The 20,354-nt window shown below is 46.2% G+C and overlaps 1 protein-coding gene across 1 annotated transcript in view; it reads left to right on the forward strand.

The window, feature by feature from the left end:
* Positions 1-20,354, forward strand: part of GLE1 (GLE1 RNA export mediator) — a 39,317-nt gene that overhangs the window by 17,607 nt on the left and 1,356 nt on the right. The window contains exons 4-15 of the mRNA XM_030817944.1: positions 1,909-2,057; positions 2,521-2,581; positions 2,833-3,087; positions 4,961-5,192; positions 6,816-6,928; positions 7,093-7,162; positions 12,885-13,027; positions 13,133-13,323; positions 15,758-15,887; positions 17,386-17,490; positions 19,027-19,109; positions 19,689-19,752. Of these exons, the coding sequence (XP_030673804.1) occupies positions 1,909-2,057; positions 2,521-2,581; positions 2,833-3,087; positions 4,961-5,192; positions 6,816-6,928; positions 7,093-7,162; positions 12,885-13,027; positions 13,133-13,323; positions 15,758-15,887; positions 17,386-17,490; positions 19,027-19,109; positions 19,689-19,752 (1,596 nt within the window). The remainder of the gene's footprint in view (positions 1-1,908; positions 2,058-2,520; positions 2,582-2,832; positions 3,088-4,960; positions 5,193-6,815; positions 6,929-7,092; positions 7,163-12,884; positions 13,028-13,132; positions 13,324-15,757; positions 15,888-17,385; positions 17,491-19,026; positions 19,110-19,688; positions 19,753-20,354) is intronic.

Below are 20,354 nucleotides of genomic sequence, written 5' to 3' on the forward strand. Positions count from 1 at the left end.
TTGCTTCTCCACTATTTTTTTTTTTTTTTTAAAGACAGGGTCTCGCTCTGTTGCCCAGGCTGGAATACAGTGGTGCAATCACCGCTCCCTGCAGCCTTGACCTCCTGGGTTCAGGCATACCTCCTACCTCAGCTCTCCCTACTTTCTAAATAACTGGGACTGCAGGTGTGCACCACCACAGCCAGATAATTTTTAAATTTTTGGTAGAGACGGGGGTCTCTCTGTTGCCCAGGCTGGTCTCAAACTCCTGGGCTCAAGTGAACCTCCCTCTTTGGTCTCCTCAAGTGCTGGGATTACAGATCTCAGCCAGTGCATCTGGACACTTCTCCAGTGACTGTTTTCCAGAAGTATGTAGATTTTTCCCTGCTGGTGACCTCTCTCATGCTCTATGTGGTGTTATGTCTTTTTTTCTTTCCAATTCTCACTTTAACAGAGTCCCAGAGGAGAGGACATATATGCTTGTTTTCAATTTGCCTTCTTTCACTGGAAGCTTTAAAGTAAGTTTTAAGACTGCATGCAGTGGCTCATGCCTATAATTCCAGCAGTTTGGGAGGCCAAGATGGGAGGATAGCTTGCGATCGGGAGCTCTAGACCATCCTGGGCAATATAGTGAGACCCTGACTCTATAAAAAATTTAAAAATTAGCCCCGTGTGGTAGTGGGCACCTTTAGTCCCAGCTACTCAGGTGGCTGAGTTGGGATGATCCCTTGAGCTCGGGAGTTCAAGGCTGCCGTGAGCTATAACTGTGCCACTGCACTCCAGCCTGCATGACAGGGTGAGACCCTGTCTCAAAAATAAATAAACAAAATATAATTATGTTTTAAAATAAAATAACATAATGTCTTAACAATAGATTTTGACATATCTCCATGCTAGCTGGCATCTTGTCATCTTTAAGGGCTGCATAGTATTCTGCAGTATGACTGTACTATAATATGTGTCATCATTCCCCAGTTAAGTGGTTTTAAATTTATTGCTGTTATCAGCAGGGCTCCAGTGAGCATTCTTGTACATACATCTTTGCACACACATACAAGCATTTCCTCAGGATAAATTCCTGAAATGGAACAAGTGTCAAAGGATATAGATACTTCAAATTTTGATAGTTAAAATGTCAAATTGCCTTTAACCATATGTGAGTACTCTCATGAAATGATAAATTCAATATCTGATACCGTTAGGTACTAAGGAAAAGGACTTTCCTTAGTGGAGGTCCAGGAGAAAATCTTCTAGGCAGAGATAATAACAAAATCAGTAAGATAGGAATGTGTATAGCCTGTTTATGGAATTAGAATGAGGATTTCCGTAAATTACCAATGAACCCCATCAGACTACACAGGATGGAATTTTAATAGTGCATGGCTGTTTGATGCCATGTTGCTAAATTCCTGTCCGTTCCCAGCTTGTACTGGAGTGACATAAACCATATGGGGCAATTGGAAGAGCTTTCCAAAACAGCTGAGCTTAAAGATCAAGCAAAAGGAGAAAGGAGATTCCAGCAAAGGTTCTGATTCCATGCCCTTAAGTATCTCTGATGGTGTTAGGGGCCGATGGGCAGGTAGCCCACAGGGGTAAATGATCAAGGTGTTGAAGGCGCTCCAGAGAGCAGGTGTTAAACCTTTTCGGCCGGGCGCGGTGGCTCACGCCTGTAATCCCAGCACTTAGGGAGGCCAAGGCAGGCGGATCACAAGGTCAGGAGATCGAAACCATCCTGGCCAACATGGTGAAACCGTCTGTACTAAAAATAGGAAAATTAGCTGGGCATGGTGGCGGGCACCTGTAGTCCCAGCTACTCGGGGAGCTGAGACGAGAATCGCTTGAACCTGGGAGTCGGAGGTTGCAGTGAGCTGCACTCCAGCCTGGCAACAGAGAGAGACTCCATCTCAAAAAAAAAAAAAACCTTTTCAGGAGGGCCTGAGGCAATGGCAGGAGGAGCAGGAGAGGAAGGTGCGAGCCCTCTCGGAGATGGCATCTGAACAACTGAAGCGGTTTGATGAATGGAAGGAACTGAAGCAGCATAAAGAGTTCCAGGACTTGCGGGAAGTAATGGAGAAGAGGTAAGTCTCCCTGAATTATGACTGGGAATGTTGATGTGTTCAACTGGAACTCTTTCCCAAGAGGAATTCCAAGGGGAAAGAGTTGAACAACTTCTGAGTCCTTAAATATCAAGGTAAAAGAGGCAGAGACTTTTATAACCTGGAAAAAAGACCAAACTTGGAAAGACAACCAAAGAAACACAAAGAGCGAGGCTTTTAGGAGAGGTAAAACAATTTTACGGGCATGGTGGAACACAACTGTAGTCTCAATTACTAGGGAGGCTGAGGCAGGAGGATTGCTTGAGTCCAGGAGTTTGAGGCTGTGGTGAGCTATGCTCTGCAGCCTGGGTAACATAACGAGACCCCATCTCTAAGAAAAAGGGAAGGAAGGGAAGGAAAGGCAGGGAGAGGGAGAGAAAAGAAAGAAAGAAAAACAATTTTAGGAAGTATCCCTGACTATTCCTCCCTGCTATTTTTCATGCAGCTCCAGAGAAGCCTTGGGACACCAAGAGAAGCTAAAAGCTGAGCACCGTCACAGAGCAAAGGTCAGAGCCTGGCAGAATTGGTGTGGGTGTTTTGGTGTCTGTCTGTATCCTGCCTGGAGAGCCAGGTTTTGGCAGATGCCCACCATGGAGGATCTGGGCCGTATTATGCCTGTGTGTGACTAACCTTGGGATGTCCTCTTCCTGCTCTGAGCCCATCTGTGAAAATATGTAGCCCACGTAGAATTTGAGGACTGTAGAAAGAAGAAGGCCAGGAGCCCCTCAGAGAGAAGTCACTTAGCCCTCTTCTACAGATTCTCAACCTGAAGCTGCGGGAGGCAGAGCAGCAGCGTGTGAAGCAAGCGGAACAGGAGCGGCTTCGGAAGGAAGAAGGCCAGGTCCGCCTGCGGGCCCTCTATGCTCTGCAGGAGGAGATGCTGCAGCTTAGCCAGCAGCTGGATGCCTCTGAGCAGCACAAAGGTCTGCTTAAGGTCGACCTGGCTGCCTTCCAGACCCGAGGCAACCAGCTGTGCAGCCTCATCTCAGGGATCATCCGGTCCTCTTCAGAGGTGAGGGGAGCTTCAGAGTGACTCTTTGCTGTCTTTGAAATGGAAGACTTTAAAAGCAAAACTATTTTCTGACTTAAAAAGTAATATCTGCTATCTGCTTATTGGGGGAAATACCAAACATTACTTGATCTCCATATCTCTTTACCTAGAAGTAACCACTGTTAACATTTTATTTTGTTTCTTTTATTTATTTCTTTATTTTTATACCTGCTTATTCTGGAGTCTTTTTTTTTGCGACGGGGTCCCCCTTTGTCACCCAGGCTGGAGTGCAGTAACACAGTCTCAGCTCATGCACCCTCTGCCTCCTGGGCTCAAGTGATCCTCCCACCTCAGCCTCCTGAGTAGCTGGGACTACGGGCGCATACCACCATGCCCTAATTTTTGTATTTTTTTGTAGAGACAGGGTTTTGTCATGTTGCCCAGGCTGGTCTTGAACTCCTGGGCTGAAGTGATCCCCCTACCTCGGCCTCCCAAACTGCTGAGATTACAGGTGTGAGCCACCATGCCAAACTTTTTTTGTTTTGTTTTGTTTTTAAATTAGCAACAGGGATCTCACTATGTTTCCCAGGCTGGTCTTGAACTCCTGGGCTCAAGTGATCCTCCCACCTTAGCCTCCCAAAGTATTGGGATTACAGGCATGAGCCATTGTACCTGCCCTGTTTCTTTGCTTTGCTTTTTTTTTTTTTTTTTGAGACAGGGTCTCGCACTCTTGCCCAGGCTGGAGTGCAGTGGTGTGATCATGGCTCACTTCAACCTCCGGCTTCCAGGTTCAAGTGATTCTCCGATTACTTGAGGCTAGGAGTTCAAGACCAGTAGGTTTCAGCCAACATGGTGAAACCCTGTCTCTACTGGCCGGGCGCAGTGGTGCACACTTGTAATCCCAGCACTTTGGGAGGCCGAGGCGGGCGGATCACAAGGTCAGGAGATCGAGACCACGGTGAAACCCCGTCTCTACTAAAAATACAAAAAATTAGCCGGACGTGGTGGCGGGCGCCTGTAGTCCCAGCTACTCGGAGAGGCTGAGGCAGGAGAATGGCGTGAACCCGGGAGGCGGAGCTTGCAGTGAGCTGAAATTGCGCCACTGCACTCCAGCCTGGGCGACAGAGCGAGACTCCGTCTCAAAAAAAAAAAAAAAAAAAAAAAAAAGAAACCCCATCTCTACTAAAAATACAAAAATTAGATGGGTGTGGTGACGCACACCTGTAATCCCAGCTACTTGGGAAGCTGAGGCACGAGCATCACTTGAACCTGGGAGGCAAAGATTGGAATGACTGAGATCCTGCCACTGCACTCCAACCTGGGCAACAGAGATTCTGTCTCAAAAAATAATTATTATTTGTGGTGGGAATTGAATGATGAGAACTCATGGACACAGGAAGGGGAACATCACACTCCGGGGACTGTTGTGGGGTGGGGGGAGGGGGGAGGGACAGCATTAGGAGATATACCTAATGCTAAATGACGAGTTAATGGGTGCAGCAAACCAACATGGCACATGGATACATATGTAACAAACCTGCACATTGTGCACATGTACCCTAAAACCTAAAGTATAATAATAAAATAAAATAAAAATTATTATTATTATTATTATAAAAGTATTATTTTTGTCTAACATTGTCACAAACTTTTAAAAAAATTACGCTGGCCCTTGTTGCTGAGAATACAGACCAATTTATACTTAGAAACTATGGATGTGATAGTAAGTTGGAATTATTAATACCTTTAAGAGAACAGGGAAAGAAGTATCAATTTATTGAATGTGGATACTCCATTGGTGCAACAATTCCAATTGTAGGAAATTTATTGATTTGTGTGAGGTATGATTTACCTAGGGAATGACCACTAAGCACCATCTCCGTCACTCTGACAGAGCGGCTATCCTACAGCAGAGAGCCAAGCTGAGGCTGAGCGAGCTCTGCAGGAAATGCGGGACCTCCTGATGAACTTGGGGCAGGAGATCACCAGAGCCTGTGAAGACAAGAGGAGGCAGGATGAAGAGGAGGCCCAGGTAAAGCTGCAAGAGGCACAGATGCAGCAGGGACCAGAGGCCCACAAAGAGCCCCCAGCTCCCAGCCAGGGCCCAGGAGGGAAACAGAATGAAGGTGGGTTTCGGTATGGATGTGGTCCTTTAACTCGTAAGTTTCAAATGTGAAGAGAAACAAGAGCATGTTTTGAATGTTGTGTTAAACTGTAGGACAGTTGACCAGAATTTTATGTAATGTATTTCATTCAATTTTGGTTGATGTGGAGTCTGATTTACGATTCCAACACTTTTCTGTTAGGACTTGAAATTCTGTATAACTCTGGCAGATACACTATTTCAATTATTGCTGCTGCTGAGTATTTTAAATAGATGCACACAGATATGTGTTTGTGTAATACGTATAAGGGGTCAGGAGTTCGAGACCAGCCTGGCCAACATGACGAAACTCCCATCTCTACCAACAATACAAAAATTAGCTGGGTATGGTGGCACGCACCTGTAGTCCCAGCTACTCGGGAGGCTAAGGCAGGAGAATTACTTGACCTAGGAGACGGAGGTTGCAGTGAGCTGAGGTAGCGCCTTTTTTTTGCGGGGAGGGGATGGAGATTTGCTCTTGTTGCCCAGGCTGGATTGCAGTGGCGCGATCTCGGCTCTCTGCAACCTCTGCCTCCTGGGTTCAAACAATTCTCCTGCCTCAGCCTCCCGAGTAGCTGGGATTACATGTGCCTGCCACCGTGCCTGGCTAATTTTTGTATTTTTAGTAAAGATGGGATTTCACCATGTTGGCCAGGCTGATCTCAAACTCCTGACCTCGTGACCCACCCACCTCGGCCTCCCAGAATGCTCAGATGGATTACAGGTGTGAGCCACCGCACCTGGCCTAGGAATCTAGTTTTTCTTTTTTAGTGTTTTTGTTTGTTTGTTTGTTTGTTTGAGACAGAGTTTTGCTCTTGTTGCCCAGGCTGGAGTGCAATGGCACGATCTCGGCTCACTACAACCTCCGCCTCCTGGGTTCAAGCGATTCTTCTGCCTCAGCCCCCTGAGTAGCTGAGATTACAGGCATGCGCCACCACACCTGGCTAATTTTTTTGTATTTTTAGTAGAGATGGGGGTTTCTCCATGTTGGTCAGGCTGGTCTCGAACTCCCGACCTCAGGTGATCCGATCCGCCAGCATCGGCCTCCCAAAGTGCTGGGATTATAGGCGTGAGCCACTGCGTCCAGCGTGTTTTTTTTTTTTTTTTTTTGAGATAGGGATCTCACTCTTGTCACCCAGGCTAGAGGAATACAGTGGTATGATTACGGCTCACTGTAGCCTCACCCTTCCAGGCTCAAGTGATCCTCCCCACTCAGCCTCCCAAGTAACTGGGACTACAGGCATGTGCCATCCTGCCTGGCTAATTTGTGTATTTTTTGTAGAGATGGGATTTCACCATGTTGCGCAAGCTGGTCTCAAGCTCCTGAGCCTGTCTTGGCCTCCTAGAGTACTGGAATTACAGGCGTGGATCAACACACCCAGCCTTAGTTTTTCTACTTAGTAGTAATGTGACCATGGCAAATCACTTAACCTTTTCGTGCCTGTTTCCTTTTCTATAAAATGGAGATAATAATAGTATCTATTTCGTAGTTATTGTGACAGTTAAAGCAGTCAGTACATACATAAAGTGATTATAACAGTGCCTGCCTCATATTACTTATTCAGTAAATACTAGCTATTACTAAAACCTCTCTTTTATTTCTCAGACCTCCAGGTGAAGGTACAAGACATTACAATGCAGTGGTACCAGCAGCTGCAGGATGCTTCCATGCAGTGTGTGTTGACCTTTGAGGGCCTGACCAACAGTAAGGACAGTCAGGTAGGGGAGAGGTATATGGCAGTAATTTTGTGGGCTTGATGGTTCTCAGAGAATGAGCATTTCGTGTCCCAAAGGAATGTAGCTGGCGTGTCACTTTACCTGATTCTAAGTGACATCTACTCAGCTCTTCAGAACACTGCCTTCTCACTGTTCTCTTCTGGCAGGCCAAAAAGATAAAGATGGACCTCCAGAAGGCTGCTACCATCCCAGTGAGCCAAATCTCTACCATTGCAGGTTGGTCAGAGGGGTTAAGAACGTGACCTTTCACTTCATTGTATTATTTTCTAGACTCCAAATCTATCTGTAAGGTTCCTATAAAAGTATATGCAAACAAATGTTTACAGTTGGATCGGGAACATGTAAGTGACATACATCTTGTTTCCCTGGTTTCCTCTTTAACACGTAGAAGGTAATCATGGCTGGGCTCATGCCTGTAATCCCAGGACTTTGGGAGGCTGGGGTGGGCAGATCACGAGGTCAGGAGTTCGAGACCAGCCTAACCAACATAGTGAAACCCTGTCTCTACTAAAAATACAAATACTAACCGGGTGTGGTAGCTCTCGCCTATAATCCCAGTTACTCAGGAGGCTGAGGCAGGAGAATCGCTTGAACCCAGGAGGCGGAGATTGCAGTGAGCCAAGATCACACCACTGCGCTCCAGCCTGGGTGACAGAGCAAGACTGTCTCAAAAGCAAAAAAAAAAAGAAAGAAGATAATCATGATGTGTTTGTTGACTCAATTTTTTTTTTTTTTTTTTTTTTTTTTTTGAGACAGTCTCACTCTGTCGCCCAGGCTGGAGTGAAGTGGCACGATCTTGGCTCACCGCAAGCTCCGCCTACCAGGTTCACGCCATTCTATTCTATTCTCCGTCAGCCTCCCAAGTAGCTGGGACTACAGGCGCCCACCACCAGGCCTGGCTAATTTTTTGTATTTTTAGTAGAGACGGGGTTTCACTGTGTTAGCCAGGATGTTCTTGATCTCCTGAACTCGTGATCCACCTGCCTCGGCCTCCGCAAAGGGCTGGGATTACAGGCGTGAGCCACCGCGCCCAGCCCTTTTTTTTTTTTTTTTTTTTTTTTTTTGAGATGTAGTCTTGCTCTGTTGCCCAGGCTGGAGTGCATTGGCGCTATCTTGGCTCACTGCAAGCTCTGCCTCCTGGGTTCACGCCATTCTCCTGCCTCAGCCTTCTGAGTAGCTGGGACTACAGGTGCCCGCCACCACGCCCAGCTAATTTTTTGTATTTTTAGTAGAGACGGGGTTTCACTGTGTTAGCCAGGATGGTCTCGACCTCCTGACCTTGTGATCCGCCCGTCTCAGCTTCCCAAAGTGCTGGAATTACAGGCGTGAGTCACTGCACCCAACCTTTTTGACTCATTTTTAACAAGCTACCTTTTATGGTAAATTCTTAGGATGGCTCTTAGCTTTGAAGTTGCAGGTTACTGCTGAAAACATCACTAAGGGAACCTAGGCTGTGACTTGCAGGCTTTGCTTCTGTCCTACATTAGCTTTTCTGAATTACTCCAAGCTCGCCTTGTTCATCCTCAAGGACTCCTTCTTTTCTCTCCAGAGACTGAGGTTTAGAAAGTGAGAACCAGACAAGGAAAAAACTTTTCTTTAGAACCAGAGGTTCATTTGTATGGAGCTGTAGATGTGGAAGCCTCCAGATTATAGAGTGAGCTGCCAGGTGGCTGGGGAGTATGTGTGCAACTGGAACACTCCTCTGACTCATCGTGGGTTCCGTTCCCCGATTCACTTCTCATTGCCTGGAAAGCATAGAAAAATTTCAGTTCCTGCCCTTGATAGGCAGTCCGACAAAACTTACATATGACTTTGCTGCCTGAAATTCTTTCTGGAACAGGGCAAGGTATAAATAAATAAATAACGTATCACTTTTTGGAATTTAAAGTGCTGTGTCCTTTGATAGCAACAGCGAAGCAGGAGAGGTTGACTGGACAGCCACTCCACACCTCGATAGCCGTTCCCAGTTCCCCTCCGTTGACCGCAGACAGGGTCAGTACCTCCTTCATCAGGAAAATGGAGACATCCAGTGTGAGCTCCTCAGAGCCCCTTCCACCACTGCACAGTGACATTTACTCAGTCTCCCGTGTCACTAGATGAGGCGTCCTTGCTGCTAGGCTTACCTTTCCACCTCTGCCCTTGTTCCCTTTCCTTCCTGTCTCCTGTCAGACTTTGCCTCATCGTTTATTGCCTTTCCTGCTTTCTGTGATTACACCTTTTTATAGGCTCCTCTCTCTCAGCCTGTAAATATACATGAGCCCCTCACATCCTAACATGAATTTCCCTTGATCCTATGTCTTCTAAGTGTTTGCTGATCTTCCTGAGGTTTCTGCTCGGCACTGTTGCACTTTCTGTTTGCAACTTTACTCCTTTGGCCTCCATGGTGCCATTACTTTCCAGGTTCTTCTCCTGCCTCCCTCCCTACCCTTTCCTTTCCCCCCTCTCTCTCTCTCTCTTTCTTCCTCTCTCTCTCTCTCCCCTTTGTGGTTTTCTCAGTCTTCTACCCCACTCTAATTGTAGGTGATTCCTAGGGATCTACTCTTTTTTTTTTTTTTTTTTTTTTTTGAGACATAGTCTCGCTCTTTTGCCCAGGCTGGACTGCAGTGGCACTATCTTGGCTCAGTGCAAGCTCCGCCTCCCCGGTTCACGCCATTCTCCTGCCTCAGCCTCCCGAATAGCTGGGACTGCAGGCACCTGCCATCATGCCGGGCTAATTTTTTGTATTTTTAGTAGAGACGGGGTTTCAGCGTGTTAGCCAGGATTTCAACGTGTTAGCCAGGATGGTCTCAAACTCCTGACCTCGTGATCCGCCCGCCTTGGCCTCCCAAAGTTCTGGGATTACAGGTGTGAGCCACTGCGCCTGGCCGGGATCTACTCTTATCCTGCAGTTCTTTTATTTATTTATTTATTTTTTATTTTTTTGAGACGGATTCTTGCTCTGTCCTCCAGGCTGGAGTACAGTGGCGCGATCTCGGCTCACTGCAAGCTCCGCCTCCCGGGTTCACGCCATTCTCCTGCCTCAGCCTCCCGAGTAGCTGGGACTACAGGCGCCCGCCAACACGCCCGGCTAATTTTTTGTATTTTTAGTAGAGATGGGGTTTCACCCTGTTAGCCAGGATGGTCTCGATCTCCTGACCTCGTGATCCTCCCGCCTCGGCCTCCCAAAGTGCTGGGATTACAGACGTGAGGCACCGCGCCCGGCCCCTGCAGTTCTTTTCATTCTCTCTACTTACAGGGCTTCAAACATTACCTGAATGCTGATGACTCCCAAACCTACCTCTGGTTTATTCCTTTCTTCTGAGCTTCATATTCTCCAGCTTCAGCTACGTGAGGGACATCTCTGCCTATATGTCTCTTAGCTGCCTCAAGTTTAATGTGTTCAGATCCAAACCCATCGTCTTCCTTAGCCCTCTTTGTCTCCTGTTTTCTCTGAGTAATCAGTAGCACCATTATCTACTCAGTAATCTTAGCTGGAAACCTGGGAGTCATCTTTATGACTGCCTCTCTTCCACTCACCACATCGAATTAGTCTATAACTTTGCCTTTTTAAATTTTTCTACACATTTCCTGACTCTCCCTTTGTCTCCATCATGACTGTAAGCCCTTTAAGATCTTTTAGTCCAGCCAGACACAGAACATGCTCTAGAGTTAGTGCTCAGTAAATGTTTAATGAATAGGAGAGAAAGATCACCTAATTCCTGTCTTTTTTAAAAAGGTGGGCTGGGCACGGTGGCTCGCGCCTGTAATCTCAGCATTTTGGGAGGATGAGGCGGACAGATCACTTGAGGTCAGGAGTTTGAGATCAGGCTGGCCAACATGGTGAAACCCCGTGTCTACTAAAAATACAAAAATTAGCTGGGCATGGTGGCACACACCTGTAGTCCCAGCTACTTGGGAGGCTGAGGTGGAAGAATCGCTTGAACCTGGAAGGCGGGGGTTGCAGTGAGGTGACATTGAACCACTGCACTCCAGCCTGGGTGACAGAGTGAGACTCCATCTCAAAAAAAAAAAAAAAAGATGGATGTCCATGAGTGGTTAGAATTAGAAGAAATCTTAAACAAGGACATGATGTTGGTGTGGCATGGGGAGGCCACGTCGGTCTAGGGTTGGAAGCTAACTAACTTTCCTCCTACCTAGAGAGGTATGGAGAGGGGCTAGATGCTAGATGGGGCATTCAGCCAGTGGGGGCCACATGGTTGACTTTTTTTTTTTATTAGAGAACTGAATGACAGGATATTTCTGAAACTTCTGTGACATTTCTTGAAGTGATTAGGAACTTGACAGGGTATTTCTCAACTGGAGATGCTATATTAATTAAAACATTGACTTCAGGACTTCAGGTAATGGAAACTAATTCAGATCTGCTTTTTTTTTTGGGGGGGGAGATGGAGTCTTGCTCTGTCACCCAGGCTAGAGTGCAGTGGCACAATCTTGGCTCACTGTAACCTCTGCTTCCTGGGTTCAAACGATTCTCCTGCCTCTGCCTCCCCGAGTAGCTGGGATTACAGGCACCCGCCACCACACCTGGCTAACTTTTTTTTTTTTTTTTTTTTTGAGACAGAGTCTTGCTCTGTCGCCCAGGCTGGAGTGCAGTGGCGTGATCTCGGCTCACTGCAAGCTCCGCCTCCCGGGTTCACTCCATTCTCCTGCCTCAGCCTCTCTGAGTAGCTGGGACTACAGGCGCCCACCACCACGCCCGGCTAATTTTTTTTTGTATTTTTAGTAGAGACGGGGTTTCATTGTGGTCTCGATCTCCTGACCTCGTGATCCGCCCGCCTCGGCCTCCCAAAGTGCTGGGATTACAGGCTTGAGCCACCGCGCCCGGCCTAATTTTTGTATTTTCAGTAGAAACGAGGTATCACCATGTTGGTCAGGCTGGTCTCGAATTCCTGACCACAAGTGATCTGCCTGCCTTGGCCTCCCAAAGTGCTGGCCCAGATCTGCTTAAGCAAAAAAAAAAAACATTTATTGGAAAGATAAAGAAATATTTTACAGAACCCAGTGGCAGGAATGAGTTGAGGTCTCAGGAGCTAGAAACTTTAGTTCTTTTTTCCTCTCTCATCTCATCTGTCCTCTCTACATCTCCATTCTTATTTTATAGATTGCCATTCTTTGGTCTTCATGGCAGGTACACAGCCCCACTGCTTGTGAGTGTATGTGACACAGGGCCAGCTACCTCAAGGAAGTGACTCTTACTTGACTGACTGGCTCAGCTTGACTGCCTCTAATCTAACTGTAGCTGGTGTGGGGGTGGAGCACACAGAATCTTTGGTACAAATATAGCTGTTACGAATCCACTTCTGTGTCTCTGAGGACGGAAGAAGGCGAGTCCTGAGAAGGGGGCATATCATCATGAGCTGGGCAGATCCTTTAGAAGGTTTTTCCTAGAGATGTGACTAACTCCTCTAGAGATACCAACCACAGTCCATGGGGTCTGTAACAAAATGTAACACCTCTTTCTATACTGTTTATCCCTTCATTTTATGTGTACAGTAAGGGATACTGTTTATCCCTTCATTTCTGTAGGGCAGCACAGCTGAGTTTTTATAGATGCTTTGTAATTACAATGATGAAACAGGCCGGCCATGGTGGCTCACGCCTGTAATCCCAGCACTTTGGGAGGCCAAAGCGGGTGGATCACTTGAGGTCAGCAGTTAGAGACCAGCCTGGCCAACATGGTGAAATCCTGTCTCTACAAAAAAAAAAAAAATACAAAAATTAGCCCAGCGTGGTGGCGGGCGCCTGTGATCCCAGCTACTCAGGAGGCTGAGGCAGAGAATTGCTTCAACTCGGGAGACGGAGGTTGCAGTGAGGCAAGATTGTGCCACTGCACTCCAGCCTGGGCGATAGAGCGAGACTGTCTCAAATAAAAAAAAAAAGAAAAGAAAAAGAGATTGATCTGTGGTTGTATCTTTTAATTTCTCTCTATCATACTTAGGCTCAAAACTGAAGGAGATCTTTGACAAGATCCACAGCCTGCTCTCTGGAAAACCTGTTCAATCTGGTGGGCGCTCTGTGTCTGTCACACTTAACCCACAGGGGCTGGACTTTGTTCAATACAAACTGGCAGAGAAATTTGTGGTGAGAAACCTTGTTGCTAGAGGTATGGGAAGCAGAGGCTGGTGTACAAGATTTCACCCTTTTTCGGGTATTAAGTTAAAATTGTACCCACCTCTATGTTCTCAGAAACAAGGCGAGGAGGAAGTGGCCTCTCACCATGAAGCAGCATTCCCCATCGCAGTTGTGGCGTCTGGGATCTGGGAGCTCCACCCCAGAGTGGGCGACCTCATTCTTGCTCATCTACATAAGAAGTGTCCTTACTCTGTTCCTTTCTATCCCACTTTCAAGGAGGGAATGGCTTTGGAAGACTATCAGAGGTAAAGTTGTTTTTCTCCCTACTCACTATCCCTAGAGTGATTAATGAAATATAAATAGAATTGGGATTTGTTTTTCCCTCCTCACAGCTCCTATTACATACCTTGAATGTTCTATCAGAAATATAATGTCTTTCGGCTGGGTGCAGTGGCTCATGCCTGTAATCCCAACACTTTTGGAGGCCGAGGTGGGTGGATTGCCTGAGCTCAGGAGTTTGAGACCAGCCTGGGCAACATGGAGAAACGCCATCTCTACTAAAAATACCAAAAATTAGCCAGGTGTGGTGGTGCACACCTGTAGTCCCAGCTACTCAGGAGGCAGAGGCATGAGAATTGCTTGAACCCAGGAGGCGGAGGTCGCAATGAGCCGAGATCGCACCAGTATACTCCAGCCAGGGTGACACAGCAAGACTGTGTCTCAAAAAGAAAGAAAAAATATATATACATAGTCTTTTATGTAAACTGGAGAGCCTTTGGGATTTGTGAACTTAGGTGCCAATAATCAATGTAGTTTAGTGGAAAGGATACTGGGGTCTTGGAATTTTATCCCTGCTTTGTCATTTAATACCTTTGCAAAAATGGACAAATCATTTAGTCTTTGTGAGCATCTTTTCCTGATTTTTAAATGAGGGTATGACATCTATTACCTCCTGTGAATTTACCTCATGGCTTATATGAAGCTCAGATTTGATGATGGATGTGAGTGCGTGGTAAACAAAGTATTCTACATATGTAATAATATGTAATTATATATATATTTTTTAATTTTTTTAATTTTTTTTGAGACGGCATCTCACTTTGTCACCCAGGCTGGAGTGCAGTGGCGTGATCTCGGCTCACTGCAAGCCCCGCTTCCTGGGTTCAAGTGATTTTCCTGCCTCAGCCTCCTGAGTAGCTGGGACTACAGGCGCCTGCCACCACGCCCAGCTTATTTTTATACTTTTAATAGAGATGGGGTTTCACCATGCTGGCCAGGATGGTCTCGATCTCTTGACCTTGTGATCCGCCTGCCTCGGCCTCCCAAAGTGCTGGGATTACAGGTGTGAGCCACCATGCCCGGCCTGTAATAATATATTAATGCTGAGTGTAATAATATATTGTTACTTTTTAGCCATAAAAAGTAATCTCTGGGCCAGGTGCAGTGCCTCGTGCCTGTAATTACTTTAACAATTTGAGAGGCTGAAGCAGAAGGATCATTTGAGCCCAGGAGTTCAAGACCAGCCTGGGTAACATACTGAGACCCTGTCTCTACAAAATTAGCCAGGTGTTGGCTGGGCATGGTGGCTCATGCCTGTAATCCCAGCACTGTGGGAAGCCAAGGCCACCAAAACGGGCGGATCACCTGAGGCCAAGAGTTCAAGACCAGCCTGGCCAACATGGTGAAAACCCGTTTCTACTAAAAATACAAAAAATTAGCTGGGCATAGTGGCAGGCGCCTGTAATCCCAGCCACTCAGGAGGCTGAGGCAGGAAAATTGCTTGTACCCAGGAGGCGGAGGTTGCACTGAGCCGAGATCATGCCATTGCACTTCAGCCTGGGCAACAAGAGTGAAACTCTGTCTCAAAAAAAAAAAAAAAAAAAAAAATGGCCAGGCGCGGTGGCTCACGCCTGTAATCCCAGCACTTTGGGAGGCTGAGGCGGGCAGATCACCTGAGGTAAGTAGTTCAAGACCAGCCTGACCAGCATGGTGAAACCCTGGCTTTACTAAAAATACAAAAAATTAGCCAGGTGTGGTGGCAGGTGCCTTAATCCCAGCTACTCGGGAGGCAGAGGCAGAAGAATCGCTTGAACCAGAGAGGCGGAGATTGTGGTGAGCTGAGATCGTGCTATTGCTCTGTAGCCTGGGCGACAAGATGGAAATTCCATCTCAAAAAAAAAAAAAAAAAAAAATTAGCCGGTTTTGGTGGCATGTGCCTGTGGTCCTAGCTACTCGGGAGGCTGAGGCAGGAGGATCACTTGAACCTGGGAGGTGAAGTTTGCAATGAGCCTTGATCATACCACTATACTCCAGCCTGGGCGATAGAGACTGTTTCAAAAAAAAAAAAAAAAAAAAAAAAAGCAATTTCTCTCTAATTTGTCACCCTTATTTTGGCCTTGTCCCAGTGAATTTTTTCTTATTTCTTTTTTTTTTTTTTGAGACACAGTCTCACTGTTACCCAGGCTGGAGTGCAGTGATGCAATCTCGACTCACTGAAACCTCCACCTCCCAGGTTCAAGCAATTCTCATGCCTCAGCCTCCCAATTAGCTGGGACAAACAGGCATGCACCACCATACCCAGTTAATTTTTGTATTTTTAGTAGAGATGGGGTTTCACCACATTGGCCAGGCTAGTCTTGAACTCCTGGCCTCAAGTGATCCGCCCACCTCAGCCTCCCAAAGTGCTGGGATTACAGGCATGAGCCACCATGCCTGGCCAAATTTTTTCTTCCTGTATAGGATGCTTGGCTACCAAGTAAAGGATTCCAAAGTGGAGCAGCAAGACAACTTTCTAAAACGCATGTCAGGGATGATCCGTCTGTATGCTGCCATCATCCAGCTCCGGTGGCCATATGGAAACCGACAGGAGGTAGGTAAAAGAGGCTTACTGTCAATAATGAGAGGTTAGGCCACAGTCCATGTGTATTCCTCCCACAGGAAATGTTGGCCTTCTTTCAGAGAGCCAGTCTAGTTAAAGGATAAACTATATGGCAGTTTCATGGGTATTCTGTAGAGGACTGAATGTTGATTATTAGGGAACTTTCTTGGATCACCTGGTGCTTTAAAGAGCTGGTTTTGTAACAGAGTCTACCAGAGGAGAGTCTGTTATAAATCAGTCATTAAGGTTAGAAGATTTTCTTACAAGAGGAACGAGCAAGAAATTGTCATCTTAGAACTAGTTGAGACCTTAGAAGCCATCTAGATCACATCCCTTACTTCACAGATGGACAGATCAAGCTCAGAAAGCTGCAGCTGGGGTTCAGGGCTTTGACTTGCCAGCCCAATTAATTTCTCAGGGAATACAGATTAGAGGGACAGAGAAATTAATAGTCATGGAGACTTAAAGAGAAGAAATAGAAGTTGATTAAATCCAAGTTTTTATTGTATGCCTGCTGTGTCCCAGGTTCTGTGCTAAAGGTACCAAGAATAATAAATAAGATGTCAATAAGGCTAATTGTTGGTCTATGGAATGCCTGAAACTGAAGCTGACACATGCATATTGAAGGGAGCCTATAAAGAATGTGTGGGAACCAGTGTATTGAAACATTAAAAAACAGAAGGCGAGGTAGCTTCATGCCTGATATCCCAGCACTTTGGGAGGCTGAGGTGGGTGGATCACCTAAGGTCAGGAGTTCAAGACCAGCCTGGCCAACATGGTGAAACCCCGTCTCTACTAAAAATACAAAAATTAGCTGGGCATGGTGGTGGGTGCCTGTAATTCCAGCTACTTGGGAGGCTGAGACACGAGAATCGCTTTTACCCAGGAGGCAGAGGTTGCAATGAGCTGCGATCACGCCATTGCGCTCCAACCTGGGCAACAAGAGCAAAACTCTCCCTCAAAAAAAAAAAAAAAAAAGAATGTGTGGGAACCAATGTATTGAAACATTTAAATACAGAAGGCCGGGTGAGGTGGATTCACGCCTGTAATCCCAGCACTTTGGGAAGCCAAGGCAGGTGGGTCATTTGACTCCAGGAGTTTGAGACCAGCCTGGGCAACAAGGTGAAACCATGTCTCTAAATAAAATACAAAAAAATTAGCTGAGCATGGTGGCGTGTGCATGCATGCCTGTAGTTTCAGCTACATGGGAGACTGAAGTGGAAGAATCACTTGAGCCCAAGAAGTGAAGGCTGCAGTGATCCGTGATTGCACTACAGCACTCCAACCTGGACAACAAAGTGAGACCCTGTCTCAAAAAAATAAAAGAAAAACAGAATTTGTTTAGTTTGTGTTATTTCTGCCCTGTGGCAGGTGCTAGGGCTGGATGATCTGGGGTTCATTTCCACTTGGTGATGGCTGGATGATACATTGGGAGTTTAGATTTCTAAACAAAATGAGATCAGTGATAACCAAGCTTCTCTCTTCCCAGATTCACCCTCATGGCTTAAATCATGGATGGCGCTGGTTGGCACAGATCTTAAACATGGAGCCCTTGTCAGATGTGACAGCCACCCTCCTCTTTGACTTCCTAGAGGTACGTAACTCAGTTGTCACACGAGAGAAGGCCAGTGGTTGAGGTAGCCTTGATCCACTGGGCGACATGAATGGGGAAACAGCATGGCAATTGGGCCTGATAGTAAAACAGCATGAGGTTCCAGTGTCATACATTTTTCCCAAGCTGTAGACCAACCTTGCTTTCACTTTTACTCAATACTATATTTACTTGGCTTCTCTGGATTTTTTTCATTATAAAGAACAGAAAATTGTACATTCTAGCAAAAGTGAAAAGAGGAATTTGTTTTAGGGATATAGAAGGGACTCCCAGGCCGGGTGCGGTGGATCACACCTGTAATCCCAGCACTTTGGGAGGCCAAGGTGGGCGGATCACATGGGGTCAGGAGTTCAAGCCCAGCCTGGTGAGTATATTGAAACCCTGTCTGTACTAAAAATACAAATAAAGGCTGGGCACGGTGGCTCACGCCTGTAATCCCAGCACTTTGGAAGGCCAAGGCGGGTGGATTACCTGAAGTCACGAGTTCAAGACCAGCCTGTCCAACATGGTGAAACCCCGTCTCTACTAAAAATACAGAAATCAGCTGGGCTTGATGGCACACACCTGTAATCCCAGCTACCGAGGAGGTTGAGGCAGGAGAATCGCTTGAACAGGATCTCACTCTGTCAGCCAGGCTGGAGTGCAGTAGTGTGATCATAGCTCACTGTAGCCTCAAACTCTTGGGCTCGAGCGATCCTCCCACCTAACCCTGCCAAAGTGTTGAGATTACAGGACTGAGCCATTGCACTCAGCCAAGAAGACACTTCTTATAGAAGAAAGGCTTGGGGTACATGCCATAACAAATCTGGAACCATTTGACCTATAGTGCCAGTAGTTCCTAATTACCTTAATAGCTCCTGATGTCTGCCAGGTGCAGTGGCTGACAGCCTTTGGGAGGCCAAGGCAGGCAGATCACTTGAGCTCTGGAGTTCAAGACCAGCTAGGACAACATGGTGAAACCCCGTATCTACAAAAAAATACAGAAATTAGCTGGGTATGGTAGTGTGTGCCTGTGGTCCCAGTTACTGAGGAGGCTGAGGTTGGAGGATCCCCTGAGCCCAGGGAGGTTGAGGCTGCAGTGAGCTGTGATCATGCCAGTGTCCTCTAGCCTGGGCAACAGAGTGAGACCCTATTTCAAAAAAAAATAAAAAGCTCCTGAGGTCCCCATACATGAACAATGATCCTGTATCATTTGAGAACACAAGTGGTATTCTGTATACTCTCCTTATTAAGTTTGGGAGGTACACCATACCTTTAGGAAGGCTTCCATTCATTAGAGGAAAAGAAGAGTAGTTCATTAAGACCTGATTGGTTAAATGGAGGTATTGCTGTATAAAGAGAAATGCTTTAGAAGAAAGTTGGGTGTTTCCATTTATTCCCTTGTTAGCAAGTTCAATGGCATTGTGGTTGAAATTTTTGATAGGTGTGAAAGATGAAGGGCTGATTGTGCTTTATGAATCTGTCCTGTGAGTGTGAATTTTCATTCTCTGCTCTGACAGTGCCTGTCTTTCCCTCTAGGTGTGTGGGAATGCCCTCATGAAGCAATACCAGGTTCAGTTCTGGAAGATGCTAATTCTCATCAAAGAGGACTACTTTCCCAGGTATCAGGCTTGTTGAGCAGACAGCAGGGGATTAAGTAAGTAAAACTCATAACCAGGCCTCAGATACCCAAGGGTGCTATTACCTGCTGGTTTTGATTCAAGTTAAAAACACCTGTACTAAGTATGACATCTTCCTACTCCAGTCCCTCTCGTTGATATTTGAATAAATGCTTTTGAACCTTAATGAGAGTCTGTCTTAAATATCATTGCCTAAACAAAAACACAAATTAGGGGCTGGGCACAGTGGCTTATGCCTGTAATTATGCCTATAATTGCAGCTCTTTGGGAGGCCACAGGAGGAGGATCACTTGAGCCCAGGTGTTCAAAACCAGCCTGGGCAATATAGCGAGACCCCATCTCTACAAAAAAAAAATTAGCCAGGCATGGTAACATGCATCTATAGTCCCAGCTACTAGGGAAGCTGAGACAGGAGGATCTCTTGAGCCCGAGTTCAAGGCCTCAGTGAGCTATGATCGCACCACTGCACTGCACTCCAGCCTAGGTGACAGAGTGAGACACCGTTTCCAAAAGATAGGTGTATATCATAGGTGTGATTCACGTGTCTTTCTCTCCCTGTAGAATTGAAGCTATCACAAGTTCAGGACAGATGGGTTCCTTCATACGCCTCAAGCAGTTCTTGGAGGTAAGGTGGCCTTAGACCAACATGTCCCACACTGTTGTTGGGCTGGAATGCACCTGTGTCTGACAAGTCTTGGACCTTCAGATGCTCTGATTGCACTCTCTTCCTTAGTTCTTCCAAACCCTTCTTTTTGTTCCTAATTCCGTCTTAACCTTTGGAGTAAGGGCTGCCATTTCCTCTTCTTTATATGTATCATTCTCTATACTGCCTGTGAGAAAGCTATGCTGAGATGAATAAAATATATTTAGTGTATCTCTTTTCATTAATATATATTTTTTTGCATGTTGGCCAAGGTTATTTTCTTAGTCTCAGGTCTGGGGAATTGGTAAATGTCATCACTTTTCTCCATGAGAACAAAATGCACTTTCAAGTTGGACTCTTCCCCTACTTCCAAGTGCCAAGAAATTGTAAAAGGTTAATTTTGACAAAGAATTTAGAACACCATAGTGGGTTTGCCAAGATAGCCTGCTGACTTTTCAGCTTCTCAAAGCTCGATTGTGAAAATAGTGACTGTGAAAGATGAGGTTAGGCTGTAGGGAGACAAGAGTGGGACAGGAATAATAAGAGCATTTCATTTGTCGTCTGCAGCAGTTCATGCAGAAGTG

This window comes from Nomascus leucogenys, chromosome 8 (assembly GCF_006542625.1).
Source record: "Nomascus leucogenys isolate Asia chromosome 8, Asia_NLE_v1, whole genome shotgun sequence".
Classification (NCBI taxonomy): domain Eukaryota; kingdom Metazoa; phylum Chordata; class Mammalia; order Primates; family Hylobatidae; genus Nomascus; species Nomascus leucogenys.